Raw genomic sequence first — 12,264 nt, forward strand, 5'->3', positions numbered from 1 at the left:
GGGCCCTTTGTGGCCTTGTTTGTAGTCAAAACATTCTCATAGCTGGACCCTTTGGATGTCTTCAGGGGTGCTAGCCTCCTGTAAGAGTAGAACTCTCCCTAGTGAGTAGGGCTTGAGCCTGCGTGTTTGCCTTGCTTTGCACAGCTTTCGGCATGGCCCCAAGCACAGATGGGAGCTTCATAAATATAACTGAATGATGATGACACCAGGGATTATTTAGTACCTCATGTGGGTGGAGACGGACCTCGGGCCACAAACATACTTTGAACATGCATTGCTTCTCAAATCATCTGACCCAGAACGTTTTCAACAACCCAGCTCATCTGTGCCACAAACCAGACACATTCAGATGACAGGGTCCCCAAAGAATGCCACTTTCAAAGCTGAAAGTGTATTATTCAGGGGTGAATGGAATCCTTGTCTTAGTGACACTGTGAGAACGGAAGTTAAAGGCAATGAACATCTTTCCTGAAAAGCATCCGCTTTATCTGTGAACAATGAAAAGTTGGGATAACTCGTCAGTTTCAAAGGTGCCCTGCCCATTCTGAAAAACCAAGAGTTAAATTGTCTCTCTCTCAAACGTCCACTGTTACCCCGGCATTTGTGGATACAATCCTATGGTTTCATTTACTTAATAATAACAACAATAATAACAACACGTGATTTTGGAAAACCACAAGAAGACCAACCTGCATTTGTTCACCAGGAAGAAAGGAGCTCATAAAGTGTCCATCACGAGAATCCACAAGGGAGCTACCCGCCAGATCAAATGCCCAAAACAAATCAGCACGTCAGAGCCCCACAGAATTCTGAATCCCAACCAGCAAGCATGAATAATCCTTTTAAACGGTCACTCACGTATCAGAACAGGCCCTTTGTGAATCTCTAAGCAGGACCTCTGGCTTCTGACTGAACAGAGATTTTCTTGGGAAAGTGGATAAAGTGAAATCAAGAGCTCCTGGGACATTTCCACGAGAAAAGAGGACAAATGGTTTCCGTTGCCAGAATGAAACATCCCACTCCTGGCCATGGCTTGGGAAGCTGCTGGCCACCCCACAGGAGAGCTAGGCAATGTTTTCAACTGCTTTGGCTGGTCCCTTCTGGGTCCCTGAGTAAGTGTATCAGGAGATACAGGGTCAAATGCTGCCAGCTTCAGGTTAACTGTGGGACCCAGGACAAGGCTCTTAACTCTCCTGATTTAACACAAAGAGAGGAATGACTGATACAAGTTCTTAAAAAAACAAAAAGCAAAACCAAAAACAAAACAACAACAAACTATTACCAAGATAAGTGAGATAGAAGCAAATTCTGTCCACATTATAAATTTGGGTTTAAGTAGAATCCTGTGGCATAAAGTAAGGTACATAAAAATGCCCAGTATCCTTCCCTTAGGCACCAGAAACATATGGCATTCACTCACACAGATACATACATGCCTGCATGCATACATACATATAAATAAAAATAAAAAACAATAAAAGAATTCTCTTTTTTAAAAAAAAATTCCAACAGGATCAACATGTAACAAGAACCATGAGGATCTGCACTAAAAATTTCAAGTTTATATGTAAGACACTGAAGAAAGGCTACTTAGAAATACATCCATGGACCCCAAGATCCAATATCATTAAAATGTAATCCTCCTCAAACGTCTCCATAGATTCAACACGATCTCAGTCAAGGTCTCAAGGGGCTCTGGTGTGAGCTGACACATCACCCTAAAATGTATGTGGTAATGGAGAGAGCCTACTAGATAGGCATGAACTAATTAGACAAAGAATAAAAACATCAGGAGAATTGACCTGAGTTCAGCGTGGTATGTTTGTAAAGATGAATAGAATAGGATAATAAAAGAGCTGAATATCTCCAGTCAACTTGTAACACTGAAATCAATACTGTTCAGAGGACAGGAAATTCCTGCAAGTAATAGAGTTGAGCAGCTGAGCATGGGAAAAAGATAATCCTCAACTGTTACCTCACAGCACACGTAAAAATGAACCCAAAAGTAAAGACTCAATGGGGGTGACCTTAGCCAAAATGCCCAGCATTGGGGAGGGGGAACTCAAAGAGTCCACCTTCAGTAGATAGACAGGGCCTCAAGGGAAGGGACAGGGTTGCTAACCCACAGTCATAAGCATTCAAAGAAAGACACAGGGAAAGTATCTTTCTGACCTTAAAAGTGTTGGATAGCAATTTCCTCTATGAAACAACCATCCATCTTAGGGGGAAGCTTATTAAGATTCAGGAAATAAATAACTTAATGGCTTCAGGAAGTCCCTGAAACTGATCAGGTTCACTAGGCCCCTCCCTCCCCAAGCATATGTAAGCTTTAAGGTCTGTTGAGAGATTCTCAGATAAGCTGAGCTTTTTAGCCTAAGCTCAGACCAGCCAAGTCACCTGGAAGAAACAGATCAGCCAGCTACTCAAAGAGGCTCAGACCATCTCCAGCCTTCTGAGCTACCTGCAGGCTGTGTAGGGAGTTCTGGTTTCCAACTTTCATGAGTTGTCACCCAAGAAAGAGAGGGCTTTGGGTGATACAGATGTCTTTGAGTCACTTCTGCCCCTGTAAATAACTCCTCACCCCAACTCCTGTAAGAAACCCCAATAAACCTCAGTTCACCAAGTAGGACTTTGGTGGTATCCTGACTTTGTTCTGTCTTGAGTTCCTTCCTGGGGTGAGTAGATGTTCGTCCACATCTCCCAAGAATAGTATCACACAACAAGAGTAAGCAAATATTTCTCAAAGATGTCAAAAGTATTTAGAGTAACAACACAATTAATGAAACATAAGAAAAATTAGCAAACTGAATTTAATAAGAATATAGAACCTCTGACCATCGAAAGACATTATGAAAAGCAGAGGCTGAGAAGATAGTGCAAGTCAGTAAAGTGCATGCCTTGAAGTCAATGCCCCAAATCTCTTGGAAAGCCGGGTGTGATAGCAGACTGGTAATCCCAGCCCTGGGATGGCAGAGACACACAGATCCCTAGACCGCTTGATGATTTCCAGGCCAGTGAGAGACCCTGTCTCAAAACTGAAGCATGAGGGGTGATACCTGGCATTGACCTCTGACCTCCTTATGCACACACATGCACACAAACACACACATGTGCACATCTGTACACACACAGAAGATGGGGGCAAGCTACAGGCAAGGAAAAGACAAGCAATACTGGAGTTGACAAAAGACTGATCCAAAAATATATATTAAAACCTCCACAAATCAATAACACAAAACACAGTAACCCAACTTTAAGTACATGCAAATGCCCTTTGAATGAATACATAATGAAAAATAGTAATGCGTAGCTAGTAAGTTGACAGAATAGTCAAAAATTGTCACTTACGGGGTGGTGAGATTTTAAACTACAATAAAATGATATCTATCACACAATAGCATAGCTACAGTTAAAAGTCTGTCCCAACCCCCAAATATCAGTCAGGATATAAAGCAACTATGACCCCCACATTTCTGAGAAATGCATACATTAGAAAACAGTTTTCAGCTTATTGAATGTACAACTACCCTAAAAAAAAATCAATATCTCTTCTTAGATATTTACCCAGCTGTGATTAGAATATGTCAACAGTAGCAACAACAAAACCCTTAAAAAGCTACCAGCTACAGAGAGCCCAGCTGTCTATCTCAAGCTTTTACATTTCACAGTATACTTTTACATTATAAATGATTGAAAAAATAACACCAGGAGAACATAGCCACAGGATCGAGAAGGAGGAATTCTACAGGACAACCCAACCGACCAGATCTCCAAATATCTCTGCCAAAGGACAGGGACCGTGCTAAGTAAGAGCACCACAGGACACAACCAGAGCCAATATGTGGTGCTGGATGGGAGCTTACTTTGGGAAAAAAAACCTTCAAAATATTTTGGGGACGTTCGGAGGGAATTTAAACGTTGTATGATTTCAGATGACAAAAAATGTATTACTAGAAATTCGAATATTATAAATTGATAAGAAACAGCAGTGTGAACTGTCTGATCTTTTCAGTATTATGCATTATACATTGGTATCGTGTATGTTATTTTACATATTTAATTATATCTGTACAGTACACACACAGAGCAAGACTCACTACAAGGATAAATTCACCTATCGCCATAGACTATCACTCTGGGAACAGTGCGATAGTCTGCCTTCTCATTTGTCTGTGCTTTCTAACTTTCTGCAATGTGCATGCTCTGCTCTTATGAGAGTAAACACTGTTTGAAAACATCAGACACAGGAGCAGGAATCGTAGCTTGGTGGCAGAGAGCTTGCCTAGCATCCTAGGCTCTGGGTTTGATCAAATCCAGGTCCTACTTCCAAGCAGCCCCAGAGTGAACCACCTGTTGTGTGTTCTCTGTCATTTCATTCTTTAAAAAGCAACCTGTAGTGTAGCATCCTGATTTTTACTCAGCAAATAAAGATGAAAGCTGAGTCCCGTACATACTATAATCTGACCTCAAACTCCCTGCTATTTTCATTTTCCACACATATATATTATATACATACATATCTAATATACATATATATGTATTATACCTTCAGATTCAGGAAGACTACACATTTATGAGATATTTACTGTGTTTAATAAAATACATATGGGTGAACAAACATTATCAAATGAAACAAGCCAACAACAAAGAAATCCTTTGAAAGTGAAAGATTCTACTTAAGTGACATCTGGAACAGGCAAGCACCTCTGGTGACAGAAAGCACAATGCCATCCATACCTCACCATAATCTGTGCAAGGATGATACTGTTAGCATCCCCATATTATAGATTTAAAAAGGTAAGACATAGAGATCGAATAAGAAAGAGCCCAGCTCAGACCACTCGAATCTCATGCTGCTATATCACACCATATCCCGGAGTCCCCAGGCTGTGACCAGGCTTGCAATGGAGCAGGGAGAATGATTTCTAGTCACCAACAAACGGGCCTTGGCATCAGAGGTTTACCATGTGCTACATCATAGTAATGTCCCTTCTTACCTGTCCAGGGCCATGCTGGTTGGCATACTCCTCCCAAACCCGCGAACACCCATCTGACGGAAATAAGGAATGCAAGAGAGGTTGGCAGCAATGATGGCGAGGGAGTCTGAGGGACTCACAAAGAAGCCATTTTGGCCAAGGATCATATAACGGTCCTGTGGGAAGGAACGTGTGAAGATTATCACGAAGAAGCATCTGGTCTTCGTACCCAGTTTCCATCATTAACACGAGCCACTTTCCTGCCACTTAAACCACCTAAAACAATTTGAACTGGCCAAAGGAAGTGTGAGAAACCATGTAAATCCCTCAGGGGCCTAGAATCTTGATACAGCTGGAATGCGATCCTCTCTCTTGCTGAGAGGTGTGCACAGCTCCTTCATGCTTCAGTGGCTTCCACAGACTCAATCCCTTCCTCTCCCAACGTGGACTGGAGAGCGGTAGTAACGGATAAATAGCCAGTCTCTTAATGTGGTACTTTCAACGAAGCCAGCAACAAATGAAAATTTATTGCCTGGATTTTTTTTTTTAAGAAATAATTTCTAAATAACATACATCAATCTGAATCTAAGAAAAGCTGTAGCTGTTTCATAGTGTTAGCCAGCAAAGAACTGCAGAGCCACAGCCGAGCCCAGTGCCCCCTACACACGAGCTCCGAGCCCAGCGCCCCATGCACGTGAGCTCCAAACCCAGCGCCCCATGCACACGAGCTCTGAGCCCAGCGCCCCATGCACACGAGCTCCAGATTCTCTGGTTTCTGATGTTTCTTCCATCACACGATGAGAGAGAGGGTCAGCAGACTGGAAACCCTCTCACTTACCCCATCAGCATCAAATGCAGCTCCAAATCCATATTCTCCCCCCTTCATGGCTTCCAGAAGGGTGGTCGCGTATGTCAGGTTTGGGTCCGGGTGCTGCCCTCCGAAGTCTTCTAATGGGACACAGTTTATGGCGGAGTTGGCCGGAGCTCCCAGTTCATCACACAGAACTTTTCTTACATAGGGCCCCATAACTTAAAAAAAAAAAAAAAAAGATAGAGGAGAACATAAAAATACTTGAAGAATACTCTTCTCTGGGTTTTTTTTTCTTTCTGGTAATAAAAAGATAACAATTCACTTAATCGTCCAAAAGAAGAAAAATTTACGCAGTCATTTTTTAGGGTACAATATAAAATAAGAATCCTATCAGTTCCCATTTATTGATCATCTTCCATGTGCCAGACGCTCTGTGGAGCAGATTAAAAGATGTCAATCATCCAAAAAGATGAAATTTTTTCCTCGTGATTTCATAAAACACTGACTTAAAGAAATCAACTATATAATAATGATTTATCAATGCTGCGTTTTGTGTATTAAGCACTCCAACTGAGTATATTAAAAGCACTAAAGGGCACCAGTAATTCCCTTTGCACAACTGTTGTAATGTTGCCAAGTCAGCATGTAGATCCCAGAAGCTTCGAATAAAACCAGGCTCCTCTTGCAAAACCATGAATGCTAAGTAAGAGTAGAAGTACAATGGACCAGATGACCTAACATTGAACCTCCATGTTAAGAACTGAAAGGGTCAGATTAAAGGGGATAACACCTGCATGATGCCTACATTCCTGGGCTCTTCTCTAATAGTGAGGTAAGTCCAATGTAAGAATGATCGGAGAGCTGAGACCAGAAGGGAAGTGTCTAATTGGACTCGACGGCTTAGGAAAACAATAGTCACATGTGAAATTTCCCAGAGAAGGCAGTGTTTTGAGTAGGACTTGAAGGAAGAATATAAATTTGAGAGGGGTACTAGTAGGGGGACCATACAAGTGGAAGCTATTAAAATCAAGGGAGGAGTGAGCCTGTGATAAAATCACCATGTACTCCTACCAGCTGAAATATACATGAGGTCACACCATAAACATCTCTTGTCTTGTGACCTGGTCCCCATGTCCCCTTCTCTAGAGGAAGCATTGGGTTTCTTTTGGAAAGAAACATACCTTTCTCCCAATCAGCCCACATGACCCATATGACTATGCTGTGCTGTAGCTAAATCCCACTGTCCCCATGGCTAGGGAGGTGACCTCCATCTGACAGTCTGTTCCTCAGCCCTCAGCCAGGGTGACTAATTTGAAGATGGACAAACAGTTGGAGCCAGGCAGTGAGACACAAACACAAAAAATTCAGGAAGAGGTAATTGTCTTTTTCCTGGGCCAAATCAGGCCAAGGACTTGAAAGAGCTTTTCCTTGAGCATTAAATCAGCCCAAGAAGAAGTAACAAAACATCCCAACAACAGATCCTCCAAGCAAAGCCTGGGGAGGGTGGGACCCAAGTGTGCTCATGGTCCCAACAGATACTCAGCACGCCAGGCAGCCAATGGTCACCAAAATCTTGCGGAATGCACTAACCAGGAGTCTGAAGTAAACGGCAGAGAGAAACCTCTTCATGCAGGGAGAATGCCTTAAAAATGGTGAACAAGATGGAGCAAAATATCTGAAATAAGAAAGTCTGATATGGGCTGGAGAGATGGCTCGGTGGTTGAGAGCACTGGCTGCTCTTGCAGAGGTCCTGAGTTCAGGTCCCAGCAACCACATGGTGGCTCACGACCATCTGTGGTGAGGTCTGGTGCCCTCTTATGGTGTGTCTGAGGACAGCTATAGTGTACCCATATATAATAAATGAATAAATCTTTTTTAAAAAGTCTGGTATTACAGAGGGCTGCTGGGAATCAGAGACACTGAAGCCGTCACCATTGCTGCTGCTGTGTGTAACAGGAACTGCTTGTTTGGACAACATCTATGTTCTTATGTAACTCAGGATTTATTTACTTTCAGACTCCACAATCCTGCTGCTAGAAATTTTCTCAAAACAAATGGAAACACACACTCCCATAAAGACTTGTTTGTGACTTGCCATGACACCTTTCATTGGAAGTAGTCCAACAGCAGGGCAGGAAGGTTAATTTCTATCAACCAGCAAATAGACAAAACGTGGTACGTCAATGAAATGGAATATTACTCAACAGTCACAAAGAACAAGAAGGGGCGTGTGTGCCTCAAACGCCATTTTACAAAACACTGTGCCGAATGATGTGAAGCAAAAGACTACTGAGTTTGTTCTTCCACTTGTGTGACTTTCAAGAAGAGGCAGAATAACGAAAGCAGAAGAGAGATGAGGAGCTGATAGGAGCGGCTAGGAGAGGTAAAGGGTTGGCTATAAACGTCCAGTAAGAAGCCTGTGGCCTTTGAAAGTTAAAAATTAATAAAGATCTGTGTATTTGTGATATTTCATAACGAGGAAATAAATACTAAAGAAAATCAGTGGAGGGGTTGAAAAAGGTTGACACTGGCAAGTAAGACATTGACTGCAGAAAGGAGTTGGGCAACTACGTTTTCCATGATAACTTTTATTCCACGGTTTATAAAATGTAGCATGAATTTTCAAGGCAAACAGGCAGTCTTGATCTGGTAAAGTAGATATGGTAAAGCCCCAAATTTATTGGTTCGAGTTTTGTTTGCATTTACATCAACAGAAAGTAACTAGAGTCCTAAAATTTTCTAGAACAGTCTATATATCTGAAAACGGAGAGGTCTCCTTAATGGTTCTAAGACACTGCATTTGGACAAAAAAAAAAATACACGGGCTCACCTCCATGCATAGCATCAACACGGATCTTCAGCTGGCTGGGTCCTGTCAGCAAACTCTTGATGGCGTTAAAGTCAAAGATAGTCCGCAGGAGGTTGAGATAGATGTCAACGGGGTCCACAATCTCCACTGGTGATGGGAAAACAGAAGGGGATGTCAGGGAGCATGCCCAGAAATGATCTTTACAGACATAAAAAGAATTACTACCCTAATGTTGGGAAAATCTGATCAAAGTCCCAGCATAACCTGCATGCTACACCAGCAGAGAAACGTGCACTTCCAGACCAAACCTCAAATCATAGCACAACCAAAATGGCTCAGACTTTTCAGATAAGTAAAGGTACAAATAATATCATTCCACATTCTTTTTGCAAAGGAAGAAATGAACCGCTAGAAGAATTTACAAGTTTAGGGTCACGCCTGCCCACATCTTGTCAGCAAACACCTCTCTCTCCCCCAGCTGCACACACACACACACACACACACACACACACACACACACACACACACACCAATGCTAACAAGCAACTCGCATATGCAGTGGTCCTTCCTGTGGAGTTAGCCAAACAATGACTCAGCCGGCGTGAAACAAACACATAAAGGTGTGACCCCAGCTGTGGCCTTCTTTTCCACATTGTTGTGCACACTGGATCCAAGCACAGAACTGGTGCTGAGGGGCATATTCTGACTTTACATGAACCCACTTTCCCACTCAGCCTAGTACCTAATCTCCAGGGGAATGCCAGACCATCTGCCCATGCTCAGGAAACACACAAGCTCTCCAGTGTGTCACTGAGAATCCCAAGCAAACTTTTTTACTTAACTCATGAAAACCCAGCGCACAGAATATGGCACCGTTTTCAAACATCTGTCAGACACAATTAATGCTCAGAAAGTATTCTTCCAAGGAGGAGTAAATATTTAATTTGGGGGAACTAAAATTTTGTCCAGGAAAAAAGTATTGCTTTTTAAATTTATAGTTGCATCCATTCATCTCTTTAAGTGTGTGTGGGGGCACCCGTGTGTGTGTGTGTGTGTGTGTGTGTGTGTGTGTGTGTGTGTGTGTGTGTGCTTTTCACTGTCATATTGCTTCGAAGCTGAAATACTTAAACCTATGTTAAAGGTATTATCAATCAATCTGCAATAAATTTTCAGTACATCCAGATAATCTTTCAGTACATCCAGGTACAATACTTAATATGTGGTATAAATTACCCCTTTGCCTGGTCAAGCACATGTCCCACAATACTTTCCTTACATTTAAGCTGATATATGAATATGCAGTCAAATTTAATTGCTTTTTAAGGAGTACAGACTGTACTTAATCGTCTTCTGAAATGAGGAGACTATTAACTCAGAAAATAATTTAAAATCACTGTTCATGAACTATCCATCTGAAAATGCTTGATTTAATACATCAGGTACTTTAGACATTTTACTTACTCTACAATAAAAGGTGTTTTTGGAAATTTCATTCTGGTTCTTCAATTCTTTGCCTAGGAATATTTGATAATCACGAGAGCAGTTCAAGGAAACAAGACATGCAGGAAACTCAAACACTCTCGTCATCTAACACATGCTCTCAACACCTTAAGGTGAGACACCAAGGACTATTTGTTTTCAGTTAAGTCAAGCACTGCTCGCCACTTAAAACAGTAAGAATACAGCACACAAATTATCTCAAAGGATTATCTCCTAATTATTTTGGGGAACCAGGGGGTTCTTTACCTACTTCCAGAGTACCACCAGCACTTTTTTCTTTTTCTTTTTTCTTTTTTAATTTTTATTATATATTTCTTTACTTACATTTCAAAGGTTATTCCCCTTCCTGGTTTCCTGTCCATAAGCCCCCATTCCCTCCCCACCCCCTCCCTCATACGGGTATTCCCCCTATATATCCCCTTATTGCCCCCCCCCCCATATTCTCCTGCACTGGGAGTCCAACCTTGGCAAGACCAAGGGCTTTCCCTTCCACTGGTGTCCCAACAAGGCTATTCTCTGCTACATATGCAGTTGGAGCCCTGGATCAGTCCATGTATAGTTTTTTGGTAGTTCACCAGCCCTTTTAAAAAGTTGCCCTAGAAACAATGTGGTTATAACAATGGGCTCTCCAAAGACTCAAGTCTTTCAGAAATTATAAAACCTTAAATATGCCCAAAACAATTAAAATACTTATAACTTCTTCTTGGTGGTAACACCCTGAAAGCTCTCACCCATCTTAGAGCCCCTGTCTGTCTAATCATGTATAGTTAGGCATATTTAAATTACTTTGTTAGCTATAACACAGAGGAGGTCTAGTTGTCTACATGAGCACATTTTTGCATGTGTACACCTTTAACAAGATTAATAAAAGTACAAACTTTTCACTGGTGCAAAAGCAGCATAGAAGTTTGGGGGTAACCAATTGCTTTTGGATTAGATTTGAGACCTATTTTGCAAGAGGTAATTAATTCCTGGTACTATAAACCTGGTCAAAAGTCCATAAGCTAGGAGATCATAGGCTGTAGGGAAAATCTATTACTATAAATGGGCATGTTACCAAACTGCCAAATAAGTATTTATATTGTTTATATTTATATTACTAATTGATTCATGTTGCTCTCAAGCTTAGCCCCAGAAGCTTCTTCTGAAGTGGAAAAGAGTTAATATAGGACTCATAACTTGTCCAAGAGTTGATAAGTAATTAATGAGTGCTCAGCCCTAAATAGGATGTCTTTCTCAATCCCCTCTCCTCACAATGTACAGAGAACACTGCAGAAGAGAAGACATAAAGAAAGAGCTGGAGGATGGGGAAGAGTGCTGTTAAGTCCTGTCTTCTGCATATGGCATGGCCATTGTACTTAGGAGCTCACTGCAACTATGCAGGATCGAGCAATGGATTAACCAATGTTCCAACAGGGAAGCACTAATCAGATTCAGTGGTTTAAAATAAACAAGAAGAGCAAAACAAAACAGAGAGAGAGAGAGAGAGAGAGAGAGAGAGAGAGAGAGCGCATGAATAAGAGAGGAAGGGAGATGTTAAGAGCCTAGTGTATGGGAGTGATTGGAAGTGATAAGATCAAGAGACATTGATTACATGATCAAGATACATTGATTACATGATCAAGATACATTGATTACATGATCAAGATACATTGATTACATGATCAAGATACATTGTTTACATGATCAAGATACATTGTTTACATGATCAAGATACATTGTTTACATGTATGAAAATATCGAAGAACAAATAATGATACTCTATTGTTTATGTGGGCCCTGTTGCTTCTCCTGAGCATGACAAGGCTTTCAGGAAATGCTCACAAGCAGATAATCAACTCAAAACTTTTCCAGAAAGAAGTAGTATGAGTAGCCCAGTGCTTTTGCCACCAAACAGTCTATTTTAAGCTCTTCTCTGACTTGAAAAATTGTGTGCATAGGTTGGAAAGGTGAATCTAGGAGAACTTATGAGGAGGAGTTGGGAGAGTGAATAGGATAAAAGAACATTCTATGAACGCATAAAATTCTTAAAGAATTAAAAATTTTTATAGCTGTCTCCTGAGAGGCTCCGCCAGAGCCTGACAAATACAGAGACTGATGCTCACAGACAACCATTGAACTGAGAACAGGGTCCCCATTGGAGGAGTTAGAGAAAGGCCTGAAATAGC

At 41.4% G+C, this 12,264-nt stretch overlaps 1 protein-coding gene across 2 annotated transcripts in view; it reads right to left on the bottom strand.

The window, feature by feature from the left end:
• Pgm5 (phosphoglucomutase 5) overlaps positions 1–12,264 on the bottom strand; it is a 187,761-nt gene that overhangs the window by 132,876 nt on the left and 42,621 nt on the right. For both annotated transcript variants that reach the window (NM_001191953.3, XM_063273533.1), the window contains exons 4-6: positions 8,618–8,743; positions 5,815–6,005; positions 4,998–5,152 (exon numbers count right to left, since the gene is read on the bottom strand). In NM_001191953.3, the coding sequence (NP_001178882.1) occupies positions 4,998–5,152; positions 5,815–6,005; positions 8,618–8,743 (472 nt within the window). The remainder of the gene's footprint in view (positions 1–4,997; positions 5,153–5,814; positions 6,006–8,617; positions 8,744–12,264) is intronic.

The sequence above is a fragment of the Rattus norvegicus genome, chromosome 1, assembly GCF_036323735.1.
Source record: "Rattus norvegicus strain BN/NHsdMcwi chromosome 1, GRCr8, whole genome shotgun sequence".
NCBI lineage: Eukaryota > Metazoa > Chordata > Mammalia > Rodentia > Muridae > Rattus > Rattus norvegicus.